The sequence below is a fragment of the Saimiri boliviensis genome, chromosome 12, assembly GCF_048565385.1.
Source record: "Saimiri boliviensis isolate mSaiBol1 chromosome 12, mSaiBol1.pri, whole genome shotgun sequence".
NCBI classification, from domain to species: Eukaryota; Metazoa; Chordata; class Mammalia; order Primates; family Cebidae; genus Saimiri; species Saimiri boliviensis.
In genome coordinates this window covers 101229340-101245662 of record NC_133460.1, presented here as the reverse complement: position 1 = coordinate 101245662, position 16323 = coordinate 101229340, and the positions used below count along the sequence as shown (strand labels likewise).

At 42.8% G+C, this 16323-nt stretch overlaps 1 protein-coding gene across 2 annotated transcripts in view; it reads left to right on the top strand.

Moving 5' to 3' along the window:
* HSPA12A (heat shock protein family A (Hsp70) member 12A) overlaps window positions 1-16323 on the top strand; it is a 185515-nt gene that overhangs the window by 11366 nt on the left and 157826 nt on the right. Inside the window, exons 2-3 of one of the 2 annotated variants that reach the window (XM_074382950.1) lie at window positions 2635-2694; window positions 2869-2956. In XM_074382950.1, coding sequence (XP_074239051.1) covers window positions 2869-2956 — 88 coding nt within the window. In that variant the 5' untranslated portion in view covers window positions 2635-2694. The remainder of the gene's footprint in view (window positions 1-2634; window positions 2695-2868; window positions 2957-16323) is intronic. The other variant, XM_074382949.1, reaches the window with a different exon arrangement.

Genomic DNA, 16323 nt, shown 5'->3' with positions numbered 1-16323 from the left:
TAAAGAATTGTTTTTGCATTCTTTTTACTAAATAGGCAAATAAAAAATACCTTTTATTATACGTAGGAAAATACCTTTTATTATATAAAGTATATTTTGATATAGTATGTGTTACTGCTCTAGTTCGATATCATTTATATTCTGATAGTATTAAAAGATTTTAAAATCTAAAATCTCCAGTCTCAAAATTCTAAGAAAAAAAAAATGCGCGTAAGTGCAGCTGTGGAAGTTGTACCATGACCTTTCAGAGGATTTAGCTGCACAAAGTTCGATGGCTTTTTCAGATTTATCATCATAAACAGTCTTTTTTTTTTTTTTATAGCTCAGTTCTCTATGCTCTTTGTCAGTAAGTGGGCAGATGTTTTTGCCTTTTTATAAAAGTGCAGTAATAGGCATGTCTGCTGCCTTTCCTACATCAGCTAGAAGAAACATATTCTGATATGTTTATCATGATGACAGGTGATTCACCTGTCATCACGGCTTATCCTGATGGCAGGTGGTTCACCTGAGCTTTGTTCCAGATTGGTAGCGGGCAGCATGGCGTGGCACAAGTGGCATTTCCCACCAACTCAGTTGAAAAAGGTCTCTCTCTGATTTAAATGTAAACTAAACGCTTTCACCTGTTGGAGAAAAATGAAACCATCACTAACCGTTTTTTATTTTGTTGGCAGGTTCATGCCTGTTACAAGTGATTTATCCCCAGGTAAATTACTCCTTCACATTGGTGTGGCAGTGACTATTTAATAAAGCTATTTATGAAAACTCCTTAAGTGTGTGGTCCCCGTTCCCACAGTGTGTCACTGCCGCCGCCAAGTGACAGGTCTGAAAAATCAGCAAATCTTAAACAATTAAGGCATCAATTCCTCCTTCCCAAACCAAGGCCCCTGCTTCCTCCTAGATAAAGATACTGTCTACTTCTGTAAGGAGAAATGAAGACCCTTTCCCAAATCACACTGGACCTATATGGGTGTCCTTCCAACCTCATGGCCTCTCAGAGAAGAATGGTATGGGTGATGAAGAAAAGAATTTCTTTATCTGAATGAATAGATCTAATTTTAGGGTGGAGGGAGTTTGTGTGTGTGTGTGTGTGTGTGTGTGTGTGTGTGTGTGTGTGTGTGTGTTTAGTTTACCATAACCTCACACAAAAATCAAGCCATACAGCAGGGAAGAAATTCTGTCTTAAAAATCCACCAGTCACACCAAAAATTTGTAACTAACTCTAGGAACACACAAATACTTGGGGACGTATGCAAAGACTGTTCTCTTCTGCAACCTCATTCTTGAACGGGGCTAAGAGCTTTTCAATTGCTGTGACATTTGCAGCCAGGGAAGTAGTAGTTGTTGCAGAGCAATGTTTTACAGGCAATTACTTTATATGATCAATGGAGCAATTCCCCTTCCAGAAAGGAACCAAAGCGATCTAGTTAAATCATTAAAGAGAGAAAGAGAGTGGGAGAAAGGGTTCATCTCATTAGCAGGTGCCAGTGCTGCAGGCTCCGTGGCTGCATACAATGTCACTGGCCCTTTAAGACAATGACTGTGCTCCCTCCACCGCTGCCACCCCCTCCCCTGTAGCTGTTGACAGGTCTAAACCTCCCTAGCAGCCCATTGTGGCCGCAGTAGGAGGCACCTGCAGAAAATGTGCCAAAACCAGGCAGGGAGCAAGAGCTTTTCAATAAGCTCCGCAGCTGGAGAGGAGAGGCAACACTAAACAAGCAGCCTGGGCCCAGGCATGTGATGGGAAAAGGGGTCAAAAACAGACACCTCCTATGGGCTTTCTGAACACTGTTCGGTTCAATTTGCTGACATCTTCTAGCTGGCTTTTCTCTATTTGCTTAATATGCTGAGGTATTTAGCTTAAAAGCACTAAATGCCCCATCACGATGAGCCGTTTTCCCTTTCCCCATTTACTGTTATTAAGGATGCTTTCCAGCATTTTCACTCTCTTTCTGCCCCAAACTAAGATTGTTTTCTTTTGCTCCTCTCTCGCGACCACTCACAGGCATCCTCCACCACACACAGCCTGTTTGATTTTACTCATCTTTAATTCAGAGAGGAGGAAAGCTCTCCAAATTTAGGATCTGTGCTACCTTTGTAAAGCACACACTCCTGACTGCATTCAGCACATGCGTGGAAGCTGAATTCTTGCATTCCAACTAGTAAACATGTATTGTGCATCTACGGTGTATCCGCCAGTGTTCGCAGGACTTCCAGAAATCCACAGATGGACAAGACATGTTTTCCCCCTTGTACTGTTTAGGACCCAGCAGAGGGAATGAATAGCTAATAGAACTGTGGGTTTTCAGAATTTGCCTTGCACTCAGTGCTTGTCTTTGTAATATCTACAGTCCTTTTAAGAATAAATAGGTGTGGAGGGAGAGGACAGGGAGTGCCCCGGGATGGGCTAGTGGTATATTGGCTCTGTCAAGTGTGCCTTGGGGAACCAGAGGGCAGATTCTCAGTGTCATCTCTCCAGGGTAAATGGAGAGAGAACCGGCCTGGTTCCTCATTTTTGCCAGCTCTGGTTTCTCCAGGATTCCTTCCGTGCACACAACGCTTCCCGGTTTTTGTGACTTTCCATCTATTTTTTTTTTTTCTTACTTGATGTAGTAAGGCATTATCTCTGTCTTGCAGATGAAAACATCTGAGACTCAGGGCTAAGCACCTTGTCTAAGGCCACACAACACGTAGGTGGTAAGTGCACAGACCTGCCAGGGACCCGGCTCCTCTGCGCCCACCTAAACCTTTGCTTCCCTCCTGCTGGGTGCTGCCTCTTCAAACTGTCAACCAGCATGGGTGCGCGACTTAAGAGCAACGTGAAAACAAAGCAACATTTTCACAGTGCAACTCTTTTCCCCCCTCCTACAGATGGAGAGTGTTGGCGTGTACGGATTCTGTGGGTGTAAAGCAAAGAACAAAATGAAGTGTGATTCAAGGTGGGAAATAGCCGCTTCAGGTAGGAAATGAACTAATGTGTGTAAGTATCAAACTGGCATCTGAAATCATGACCCCTAGAGCCTCACTCCTGTCGAGAGGGACTAGGTGTATATAGAACTGGGACGTTTAAACTTCTGCACGTGTAAGATGTTTGCCAGACCACTGCCGCAAAACCTGCTTGTTCAGAACACTAGCAAGTGGGAAGAGGTTTGGGAGAATTTCAGAGGCACCCTTGAGTCAGAAAACAAATTTGTTCCCCACCTTTCCAAAGCCTAGAATCGTCGCTGGCCACACTCACACGCACAGATTGTGGACCTAGCATCCGTCTGGCCTGCCGGCCGCCCGCTGTCTTCCTGCCCTGCTCTGGTGGCCCTCGGAGATTGGCTCTGTGAGGGCCCATACAGAGGCAGGAAGATGGCCTCTCGCTCTTCTGGGCTTGTTTTTGCTTTAACATGTCTCTCTTCTCAGAGGACTGGTCCTCTTCCTTCTCCTTCGGTGCCTCCCTCCAATTCGGGAGAAAACAAGTGGACTATTCATGTAAAAAGAGAAAGACTGAGAAAGGGAGGGGGAGATGCCACCGACAAACTCCATTGAAAGCCACTGGCTGTTCATTTACATTCACACTTTTAAAACATGTTAACTAATGATGTTAAATGGTTTGCCAAAGGTCCTGGCAGGTCAGTTGTAGAAGTGTCATTTCTGCCTAATTAGGGCTCTTGTGGCTGCCTGGGGGCTCCCAGTGCAACCAGTGACAAGCCGAGAACTGACAGCTTCAATTGGAGCCAATGGGAAGGTTGAGCTGGTGGTGTTTTCCAACTCAGCCAGGTGTTTGCTGAATGGGGGAGGGGCCTGCCGAGATCTGAGCGCTTCTATGATCCCTTTTCTTTTGCTGCTGCCTCCCAAGTCCTTCCCCTTTGCCTGTCTTGTCTTGTGTCAAGGTCAAGAATGGGCTTCGCTAAATCAGCAATTTGGGTTATCTCTGGGAGGCCATTAGCAATCCCCAGCCCAGACGTTTCAAGTGGTCTCAGACCCCAGATGCTAGATTTTTATCGGAGAGTAGGAAAAGAAAGGGAATGCTTTAGGTGAGAAACAATAGTAGGAAGAAAACAAAACAAAACAAAAAGCCCCAGAAAACTGTGTAGCCCTAAAAGTGTTGAACTTCTGAAGACATTCATAATAATAAAATTGCTTAAGGAGAAAACCATGAAAGCATCTTGGTCAATGCTTTAAATACTGGAAAAAATAAAAGACCATAGTGAAAGCAAATCCTGTAATATTCAATGGGACAGACAGTACCTCTCACATAGTAGTTGCTCAATAAATAAATTTATTGATTTGATTTGGTTTTTCAGGAGAAAAATTATTATCTGAGAAACACAGAGTGGTTGAGATTTTGCTGTCTTTCATGCTTGCTTTAACTCTTTCTATCATGTTCTTTGAATTTCTCAGTTGACCATAAAATGCTTGCTAAGTTGCAGTTCCACCTTATGGGTTGACATGATTATCTTGTTTTTTGTTTTGTTTTGTTTTTTACAACTTAAGCAAAATACCATTAATTCTCACCACCCCCAGGCTGCAGCAGCTGCCACACAAAGAAGCAGTCCTGTGGCAGTGACAGGACATCTGTGTCCAGGATTTGGATTTGACGAACTGGCAGATCCCGCAGGGATGACGGCACTCCCTAGTTGTGTCTGAATTGGACACGCCAGCACTTGAGCACACACAAACGCATGTGAACAGACGGAACATGTTATGGGCCTGTTAGCCAAGGAATGACAGAATTAATCCATGGGCATTTGGGGCCAATGTTACGTTAAACTAAAGGGGAAAAGTGAACTGGAAAAAGCAATGTTTGTTTTATGAAAATCTCAGACCCAATCCTTAGGCGACGGTTCTGGAAATGAGGGTGTCTAAAACAAAGGGCATTTGAAACTGGTTTTTCAGCAACCTTTCCTCGTGTGATGACCTCTTTCCCACCCGCTGCCTCCATGCTCTTTAATATGGAACAGTGAAAATCGGGGCCAGAAAAACAGATTGTTGATGCCTGTTGATTTTATCAAAGGAAGGTTGGATCAAGCAAGACGGCATAAATAAACAAGCCTAGGACAATTCCTGGCAGATATCAGGTCCTCCATAGCAGTGAATTCTCTCCCTGCTGGCATGAGTTCTTGATGGTTGGAGACCGTGCGCTGTTCTGTGCGTCACGTTATTTTTTTCAGCCCAATAGCAGGTGAGCTACTGAGTGAAGACAGAGACTGGAAACTAATTCAGCTCTGAATCTTCAGCACCTGGCATGGAAGGTGCCCAGGACATATTTGAAAAAGAGAATTAATAGAATTGACCAATAGGCTGACCTCCTGAATGATGAATGAGCATATTGATCAAAACAGTTCAGTTGGCTGTCCCAAATTTTCTGCCACTGACTTCCTTTAGAAGACCCTTTGCATTTTTGACCTATTCTGTTTTGTCTGTCCCTTTCCAACCATACCATATGCTCTTTTTACTCTTCTTTGGTGACTTTCTTAGTCTTTCTTGCTGCTCCTGTAGACTGTTGTTTACTCACACTGCTTTTATTCTGAGCTCTCATTTCTCTTTTCGTTCCAGTTCTAACCCTTACCTTGTCTATGCCTCCCATACCCTCCTCTGACTCAGAGTCCTGATCTGCAAAGCTGCCATTGCTGTTTGTGCACTTTGAGGGTGAACAGTTGTCGTGCGGCCCTTTTGAGTGCTAAAAAGTGACCACTTAAGATTTTCCTTGTGGTTAGGAAGATGAGTATTTTAAAATCATTCTGGAGGAGATTAGTGGTAAAGAAAACCTTCCTTGGCAACTAAAGCACTGTGGAAAAATAAGCCAATTCGTCACTACAACTAAAACAAAAACCTTCTGAAGACTTGTGAACAGAAGAAAGAACGTGTGAATTACAGGTTTTCTGTTTTGTGGCATTAACACACTCCAGTAGTATTCAAAACAGCTGATCGTCACGATGGTGGCCCCAGAAAGGTGAAATTATGTTCTGTTGAATATTACCTAAACCTTCTAAAAGGCCAATTTGATTTTGTTATTCCATTGCTAAGGGCTTGTTGGTGGCCCTTCCAGATCTGACTCTGGCATCTCTTTGACCTTGAACCCTCACTCTGGTTGTGCTGATCTGCTGACCGTTCTCCGGACCTGCTAGGGTGTTTCATGCCACAGGGCCTTTGAATAAACCTTTCTTATTTGGAATGAATGCCTTTTCTTCCTTTTGTTCCCCTGGCAAACACATGCTATTAAGAAAGATTCAACTCCATGTCACCACCTCCACAAACTTCTCCTGACACCTGCCAAGTTAGATTGACTTTTTCTCTTCTGTGGCCCTGCTGTCGAATTTGATGTTCTTGTCAATAACAAAACTACTGGTAACAATGATGGTTGCCTTCCATTGAGTGCCTTTTGGTTCCCGTAAGTGTAAGTGCTTCCACTTGTTATATCATTTAAGCCCTGCTACCCTATGAAGAGGCCACTATTGTAGATACAGTCATGCATTGCTTAATGACAGGGATATGTTCTGAGAAATGCATCATTAAGCAATTTCATCATTGTGTGAACATCATAGAATGTACTTACTTCCGCAAACCTAGATGGTTTAGCCTACCACACACCTAACCTAGTATATGCGGGATAGCCTGCTGCTTGTAAGCTACAGACCTGTACAGCATATTACTACGCTGAAGTTGTAGGCAGTTGTAACACAGTGGCAAGTACTTGTATATCTAAACATAGAAAAGGTATAGTAAAGACACAGTATTATAATCTTATGGGACCACAGTCATATATGTGGTCTGTCATTGACCTATATGTCATCATGCAGTATGTGACTGCATTTATTTTACCAACAAGGACCCCTAAGCTCAAGTTCCATGTTTGATGTTATACAGTTTCAAAGTTGTGGAGCCGGGACCTGAACCCAGCCAACATGACTTGACCCATGTTATTGGCCACCGTCAATACAGAACTACCAAACCATCTACCTCCCATTATAAATAGCCACCATGCTGATAAGAGGGGCATTTTGGTCTTCAGTGTGTCTCCTCTAGACAGCTCCCCGAGGTTGCTGACACTCATAACTTTGTGTTCTAGTGCTTATCCCTGGGCCAACACATTGCAGAGACTCTTAAGTGCTGACTGGGTTTAATAAAATGGAATTGAATTGTGCTGTAGTATATATTAATGCATATATATATATATATATATATATGCACACACACGTATCTTCTCCCTGCCCCTCTTGCTCTTTATATACATATGCATATACTTATACATATAATAGATGCATATTTAGATAGGCACTTGTATGTATATATTTTTATGTATATAGTACATGAATTTATTTTTTTGAGACAGGGTCTTGCTCTGTCCCGCATGCTGGAGTATAGTGGTGTGATCATGGCTCATTGCAGCCTTGACCTCCCTAGGCTCAAGGGATCCTCGCAGCTCAGCCTCCCAAGTAGCTGGAACTACGGGCATGCATCACCACGCCTGGCTAATTTTTGTATTTTTTGTAGAGATGGGGTTTCGCCATGTTGCTAAGGTCTCAAACTCCTCAGCTTGAGTAATCCAGCCACCTTTGCTCTCAAAGTGGTGGGATTACAGGTGTGAGCCACTGCTACCAGCCCATATATGCATATTTAATATACATATGTAACATATACATACACATATACACATTTATGCATGTAAATTAACATAGTGTGTATATATTTGCATAAATTAACATATTTCCCATATAAATACAGCAAGAGAGGCAGGCAGAGAAAGTCAGTTGCAGTCTGGAGGAATATACGTGTGTTACATGGTTTCTCAGACTTTAAATTCTCTGTTAATCTATATTCCTTGTAGGATAGATGACAGCATGTATCTTGGCCTACATATTTCTAAAGACAAACCTCTTAAGTTCTCGAAGTTCTGCCAGGAGCAATGGTGTGTCATAGTACATTTCAGTCAGAAAGCTCATTTGAGGAGGAGGATGCCTGGCTAGAATAGTATTCTTGAGTTTTTTCTTCCTTCTGTGCTGTCTCAGGTAGGAAGATAGCAAGTCTTACTTTGTTCAAGTGTGATTCCTCATCATTCAGTCCCTGGAGGCTGAGCTTGTTAATGGTGGTGAACACAAATTTCATTCTTTACCAGGGGTGCCCACCAGTGCCCATAGCGCCCTCCCAGAATGTGCTAGACAGGATGTTTAGGGTAAGACTGATGACCCAACACTGAGAACAGCCTTAGCACAAACCCAAAAGGCTCTGCTAGAGCTCAGAGGCAGCCGTGAGATCTGGAGTGTTGGATGATGGTTCACTCAGAGACTTCAAGCAGTCAGTCCTCATATGTATCCTTTGGATTCTATTCTCATGCTATTTTGCTTGTAGAGGGAAAAAGTTCATGTGTCTGTCATTTATCTCCATTGATGCCCATTTGACATTGAGTGAGTCACATTACTTTTACCCTATATGAGCACAAAATCCCCATTTTAAAATCAGATTCCAGAACTCTAAAAGGGTGCTTATGTATTTTTCTTAAGTAACTCAGTGGCCCTAAGTGAGCCCGCCCCACCTGTCCTGGTAGGTGACCCTCTTCTTGCCCCTCTCACCAGTTCTGTTGCTTGTTCCTCTCTCTGCTCCTTGGCTTCCCTTCCTTAGAACCCTTCCTCTTGGCCCTGCCAAATCCTACCCATCCTTTGAGAACTTCTTATGCCATGGCTATCTTACCCCTTCTTGCTTTGCTGTGGTATGTATTAGTCTGTTCTCACACTGGTAATAAAGACATACCAGAGACTGGGTAATTTATAAAGGAAAGAGTTTTAATGGACTCACAGGTCCACATGGCTGGGGAGGCCTCACAATCGTGGTGGAAGATGAAGAGCAAAGAAACTTTTTACATGGTGGCAGGAAAAAGAGCTCATGCAGGGCAACTCCCCTTTATAAAACCATCAGATCTTGTGAGACTTATTTACTGCCATGAGAACAGTAGGGGGGACACTGCCCCCCCGATTGAATCATCTCCATGTGGCCCTGCCCTTGACATGTGGGGATTATTACAATTCAAGGTGAGATTTGGGTGGGGATGAACGAAACCATATCTGGCATATGCAATCTGATCACCACTTCCAAACTTCTCTCTTAAAAATGCAGCACTCTGATGGCTTGTGACAGCTCGGATGGAAACATGGTAAAAATGATGACATTGTTTCTCACACCTTTGCACCAGAGTAATACAAATCACAGAGCTGAGGCAACTGGTTTTTCTGTGAGAATGGAATGTCATTGAAATTTTCTGTGTTGTTTTTCCAACTATTTATTGTTTTCCATAAAAATTAGAATGCGCGGTTGTGTATAAAAATAATTTTCTAAAGTGTGCCTTTGTGTGTCCTTCATGCAGGGCTGGCTCAGACTTGTGACCTGTGTAGTCACACAAGGCCTTGTGTGTGGTTTCACCCTCTGCTCTCACCGTCTTGAAATTCTTAATTCCTTGAATGAAGGGTCCTGCATTTTTGTTTGATGCTGGGCCCAGCAAATTACATAGGTGGTCCTGCCTTTGGGGTTCTTCCAAGGCCCCTGACTGTGAAGCATGCATGGAGTTACAGCTTTCATCCTTAATGTGACTTCAGCTGTTATGGACCACCCAGGGCAGTGCAGAAAGCTGGGTGCCCTTTAAGAAAAGAGTCTGGGCTGAAGGAGATGGAGAGGGAGGAATGGTTGGGGGTCCTGAATGCCAGCTTTGCCCAGGGTCAGCCATGCCTCACAGCCATGTCCTTAATGCCTGTCTCCCACAGGCCAGGAGGTGAACAGTCATTCTGTAATTCACATGCAGTGAAGCTTTCTAAGAGAGTTCTGTTTTTCACCTGGAACTACCAAGTCATTTGGTGAAGATCTTCTGCTAAGCGTGTTTGAAGTCTGCAGAGAAAAAACGCTAATGAAACTCACCACATTTGGAAATGAGCTTTTTAAAGTATGTATCCATAAGTTCGTATTCCAGCTCTTCCTTTTATTTTATGAACACTTGTCTTATTTCAAAAGGGACTTTCTGGCATATGTATAACAACATAATAAAAACAATACATTTGTGAAACAGGACGGAAAAGAAACTAGGGCAAAGTCAAGGGTTAGGTTGGATCACAAATGCATACCATGAGATCTTGCTGAATTTTAAAAGATGGGCCATAAATGCCTGTAAGCTTCCCAGTAGCAGAACAATGGAACACAATTGGTCATCTCTCTACACCGCAGGAGAAAGGTGGGGCAGAAAGCAGGTCACACCTTGGCTTCCACCGTCTGCTGGAGAGAATTTAGAGACGTCTTGGGAACATGAGTAGGTCTTTCCAGGAATCTGTTTACCTGAGGGACTAAGTCCTCTCTTCCTTGGAAATCTCCAGATAGTCCAGAATGAAGCTTTCTTTGGAGAAGAGAGGCCGTTCGGGTGCTTCATAATGTCTTGACACCCAGTTTGTCTCCCATCTGCCTACAAACTGAGTGGAGCTTGAGCAAACAACACACAAAGGCTTCACTCCTCCCCACCACGATGCTGGCCCTTGCAGTGTTGAGTTGGTGGCTCCAGTGACATGGTGGCAATGGTGAGCCTGGCGCTGGCAGTGTTGGTGACACTTATGTGATGGTAGCATCAGCACTGGTGGCTTCTGTGCCAGCAGGAGAGGTGGCACCAGCACCTCCAAAGTGGATGCAGAAGCATCACAGCAGCTGCAGAGGCCAATCAGCTGCAGTTGGTGTAGAGGTAGTGGCCGGGAGTGGCCCAGCAGGGGCTCTGCCAGTGACTGAGAACCCTGTGGATGACTCCATGGGTGACAGAAGCCTGGACAAGGGAGACATCAGAGAGCCTTATTCAGGGAGATGCTTGGGACTCCCCCTCGAGGTCAACCTCTCCAGTGGTGGCAAGTTGGAGCCAAAGAAAGCTCCTTATGTTGTCAAGATATCCCTTTTTAGCCTTAGGTTATTGTGACCCCTGAAGGTATTAATGATGTTCTAGAGCATTTGAAAGACAATAGCCAACTAGCTAGTTAAGCTCAGCTCAGTTTTTCACTAGTGTGGGTGGTTCAGCACACGTTCATTAATTCAGTGATTCATTCAGCCAACATCTGCGGAACCCCTGCTGGTTTCTGGAGTCAGATTGCTGAGATCTGAGGGCTTGCTACTTGCTAGTCTATGACCTCGAGCAACTGACGTGATTTAATGTCCAGTTTCCCCATCTGTAATATGAAATATGAATACTAAGTATCTGCCTCATTGGGTTTTAGAAGAATCAAATGCATGTCAAGTGTTTAACATGGTGCCTGGCACAGATTAAGCATCCAGGAAGTGTGACTTATGATTGAAGGCTGTGAGATGTACAAAGAGCCACATCATCCCCCATTCATTCAAGTACTGTTTGTCCATATAAGGAAATGCTACATAGCCCAACTCCAGAAGGCTATGCTGTTAACTGGGGTATCACATGGTAGAGAGATTATGGGTGATTTGATTTGATTACTTATCTGCTTTTGAGGATTTTTCCAGTGTATGTGAACTGTTTGTGAGATTTTAAAAAAGAATGAAAAACAACCCCATTTTCCATTCCCTTTGATACTTCTGGGACACCTGTGTCATCCATCAGTTTCCGTGTAGGCAGGGGCAATGACACTCATCCATCTGTAAATGGTTCAGACTCTCAGAAGGTTATTTCTTAGAGGATCTGCTTGTAGTTTCTGGCTTTTACGTTTCATTCATTCATTCGTGAAATACTTATTAAGCACCTCCTATCTGCCAGGGAGTGATAAGTTCTGGTGAGTGAAAGCCAAGTGGGTCCCTTGATGGAGCTGGTAATTTATTGAGGTTCTCAGACTGTCATCCAATAATTAAATAAATATGTCACGACAGATGGAAGTGAGTTGAAAACAAGGAATGTGGTGCTGTGAAGACGGAGGGAAGTAGGGGAGGCTTCCCTGGGAGGTGTCGGGAAAGCTGAGCTGTGAAAGTGCATAGGAGTTATTGGATATTTGTTGGCGGGGAGAATGTGCGGTCCAGACAGAGTAGCAGAGTCAACTTCAAGGCCACATGGAGAATCGACTTCCCTTTCCATGTGACAGCTCTTCCCATATCTGTAGGTGGCTTCTCCCCAGGAGCCTTTCTGTTGTATTCCTGCCTTCTTCAGCTTTTCTGCCTGGGATGTGGTTTCACAGCCTGTTTTCATTCCGAGATTCTGTTTGTTCATACCCTTCTTTTTCAATAACAATTTTATTGAGCTATAATTCACATGGCATGCAATTCACTCAATTAAAGCATATAATTCAATGATTTTTAGTATATCACAGAATTGTGCAGACATCACCATGATCAATTTTAGAATATTTTCATCACCCCAAAAAGAAACCGTCATACCCCTTAGCAGCATTCACGCCTTATTTCCCACCCCCACCAACCCCAGCCCTGGGAAACCACTAATTGCTTTTAGTTGCTATAATTCACCTGTTCTGGACATTTTTTATAAATGGATTCATACAGGACGTGTTCTCTTGTAACTGCTTCTTTCATTTAGCATAATGTTTTTAAGGTTCATCCATGTTGTAGCATGTATCAGTACTTCACTGTGTGTGTGTGTGTGTGTGTGTGTGTGTGTGTGTGTGTGTGTGTGTATTTTGACAAGAGTCTCATTCCGTCACCCAGGCTGGAGTGCAGTGGCATGATCTAGACTGACTGCAACTTCCGCCTCCCAGATTCAAGCAATTCTCCTGCTTCAGTCTCACAAGTAGCTGAGACTACAGGCACAAGCCACCATGTCCTGGTAATTTTTTGTATTTTTAGTAGAGATGGGGTTTCACTGTGTTGCCCAGGCTGGTCTTAAACTCCTGAGCTCAGGTGATGCTCTCGTCTAAGCCTCCCAAGGTGCTGGGATTACAGGAATGAACCACTGTGCCTGGCCACTTCACTTTTTTTATTTACTTATGTTTCTTTGAGACAAGATCTCACCCTGTCACCCAGACTAGAGTGGAGATGCAATCACAGCTCATTGCAGCTTTGACCTCCCAGGCCCAAGTGATTCGCCCACCTTAACCCCTCAGTAGCTGGGATTATAGGCATGCACCACCACACCAAGTTGATTTTTGTATTTCTTGTAGAGATGGGGTTTCACCATGTTGCCCAGGCTGATCTCGAACTCCTGGGCTTAAGTGATCTGCCCACCTTGGCCTTCCAAAGTGCTGGGATTACAGGCGTGAGTCACTGTGCCTGGCCAGTACTTTACTTTTTATTGCTGGACAGTATTCCATTGTATGGATAGATCATGGTTGGTTTGTCCATTAGTCAGTTGATTGGTGTTCAGGTTGTTTTCAATTTCGGGCTATTATGAATAGTGTTGATATGGATCAGTTTGTGTATGGACATACTTTTTCACTTTTCTTGGGTATATCTTAGGAGTGTGGTTGCTGGGTCATATGGTAACTCTGTATTTAACCTTTTGAGGAACTGCTAGACTGTTTTCCACAGTGGGTGTCCCATTTCACATTCCCACCAACTGTGTCTAAGGTTCTTTCTTCTCCACATCATTGCCAACACTTTGCATCGTCTGCCTTTTAAATCATAGTCATTGTGGGTGTGAAGTGATATTTCATTGTGTTTTGATCGGCATTTCCCTGATACCTCATGATACTAGCATCTTTTCACATAGTTACTGGACATTTGTCTATCTTCTTTGTAGATACATCTGTTCAGGTTCTTTGTCCATTTTTAAATTGGGTTATGTCTTTCTGTTATTGATTTGTACGAATTCTTTATGTATTTTAGGTACAACTCCCTTATCAGATATATTATTTGCAAATATTTTTTCCCATTCTGTGTGCTATCTTTTCAGCTTCTTGATGATATGTTTCAAAGCATGAAGGTTTTAAATTTTTATTAAGTCCAGATTATCCATATTTTTCTTGTTGCATGTGGTTTTGGTGGCATATCTAAGAAGCCGTTGCTAACATAATGCCATAAAGTCTTACATCTGTATTTTCTTCTTTCCTCTCGTAAGAGTTTTATGGTTTTACCAATTACATTTTGGCTTTTGGTCCATTTGGAATTCATTTTCATATCTGGTGTGTTATAGGGGTCCAACTCCATTGTTTTACATGATATCAAGTTGTCCAAGCACCATTTAATGAAAAGATTATTTTCCCCCCACTAAATTGTCTTCACCCCCTTGTCAAAAAGCAATTGAATATACATGTGAGGGTTTATTTCTGGACTCTGAAATTCTATTCCATGGACGTATCTGTCTACCCTATATAAGTACCACACTATCTTGATCACTGTGGTTTTGCAGTAAGTTTTGAAATAAAGTGTGAATCCTCCAACTTTGTTCTTCGTTTTCAAAATTGTTGTTTATTTTGTGTCCCTTGTATTTCTATATGAATGTAGGGGTTGTGTTGAGACTGTGGATCAATTTTGGAGGTATTGCCATTTTCACAGTATTAAAAATCTTTTCATCCATGAACATGGATTACCTATGTCTTCTTCAATGTCTTTCAACAGTGTTTTGTAGTTTTCAGAGAATAATTTTTTCACTGCTTTTGTTAAATGCATTCCTAAATATTTTATTCTTGTGATGCTATTGTAAAGGGAATTGTTTTCTTAATTTTATTTTTGGATTGTTCATGTCACATCCCTTTTGAAATATGGTCCCTGGAACCATCAGACTAGCACTGAACACAGTGGATGTTCACTTCAAACTTGTGGCTATGATTCTGTACTGTAACCTCAGACAAAGTTAGCTTTTTATGGGAGGGGTGAGTTGGGGTGGAGTGGTTGGCACACTAACAGCACACCATTGACTAATGTCAACAAAAGCCCTTCACACCTTTTCAAGTCTTCTGATGCTATACCATGCCTTTATTAATTCTGTATCTGGGCAAGTAGCTCTTAGGTGCCAAAAATAGCACTTTACCCTTTTCATTGCATGTTTTTGGATCCAGGCCATCACTTCTAGTCTATGACTGAGAGTGATTTGGATGCTAATTCTGACCCTGGGTCATGCTATCTTTGTTACCAGCCTGTCCACGAATGCAATAAACATGCCCTCTTTATTTTCATTTAAGCCAGTAATAGAAGTGTTCAGTGGGACTCTGCAAAGGATAGAGGCTTGAAGTCCTGAATTTAGAACCTCTCTCTGAGAACATTTAATTGTAGCCTCTGATGAACAGTATCCAACCAGTCCCCAAGCCATCCAGTGGTCCTTGCACTAAATTCATGTTAACTCCATTGAATGTATCAAATGCCTTACAGAATTCATAAACTCTTGATATCCCTCATTTCTACTGACTCTTAATCCTATCAATGAAGGAAACAAGATTCACCTGAAAGAGTATTTTCTCTATGAACCCCTTGTGGGTCCTGGTGATTCCTGCTTTCTGTATGTTCATAAACCACAAATCTTCTCTAACCAGCCATTCCTGAATTGTTTTCATCAACCAGTTGTTCTCTTATTGTAAGAGAATTAACCTCAGATGGAGAAGCTGAGGATCACCGAAGGGAAGGTCAGACATAAGACTGGTAAGTCTGAAGGGAAGACTAGAACCCAAAGCTTATGGTGGCAGGTACTGTGCTTCCTCCACTGGTGATGGAGAAAGACAGTTCCCATATAGACAAAGACTTGAGCAAGTGTGGATATGGGAAGAAATTCAGTTATCCATCTACCACATCCTCAGATAAACCCAAGTGTACTACTTACTTTATGCAAAGTGAAATACTACTGCTATTCACAAAGTGATGTAAATGCCTTAGCAAACACCAGAAGATAGGGACAGCACACAAAGGTGTCTTTTAAATCACATTTATGGTTTCGTATTATCTCATTTAATTTGGATTCCTCTTAGCCCTGGATTTTCTGGATTACATTAATTCAACAAGCATCTACTCATATTTTTTCAAGCCCCATGGCAGGCTCTGGGGATTCTGAGCTGTAAAGGACATAGTCCTACACTATGGGAGCTCCCTGTCCGACAGGGAGCGTTGACAGGTGAGTCCAGCACTGTGATGCCTGGGGTGGGTACTATGATAGATGGTGACTCGCTGTCCTGTCCCCTGAGGTCCAGGCTTTCCTCTCATATACTCAGGATGGCAAGTGACACAGGTGGATCAGCGTGGAACCACCAACCGGTCAACAGATAATGATTTCACATCTATCATGTGCTGAGCATGGTTCTACACATCAGTATGCAGCAGTGGATAAAACGTCCAAATCCCTGCCCTCATCTACTGTATGTGTGTGTGTGTGTGTGTGTATGTGTGCAAATCTGAACAAGTATGTTAAATGATAAGCAGTACAGAGAAAAAAATAAAGCTGGATGGGGAGTAAAGAATGATGGGCTAGAAATGGGATTGGAATTTAAG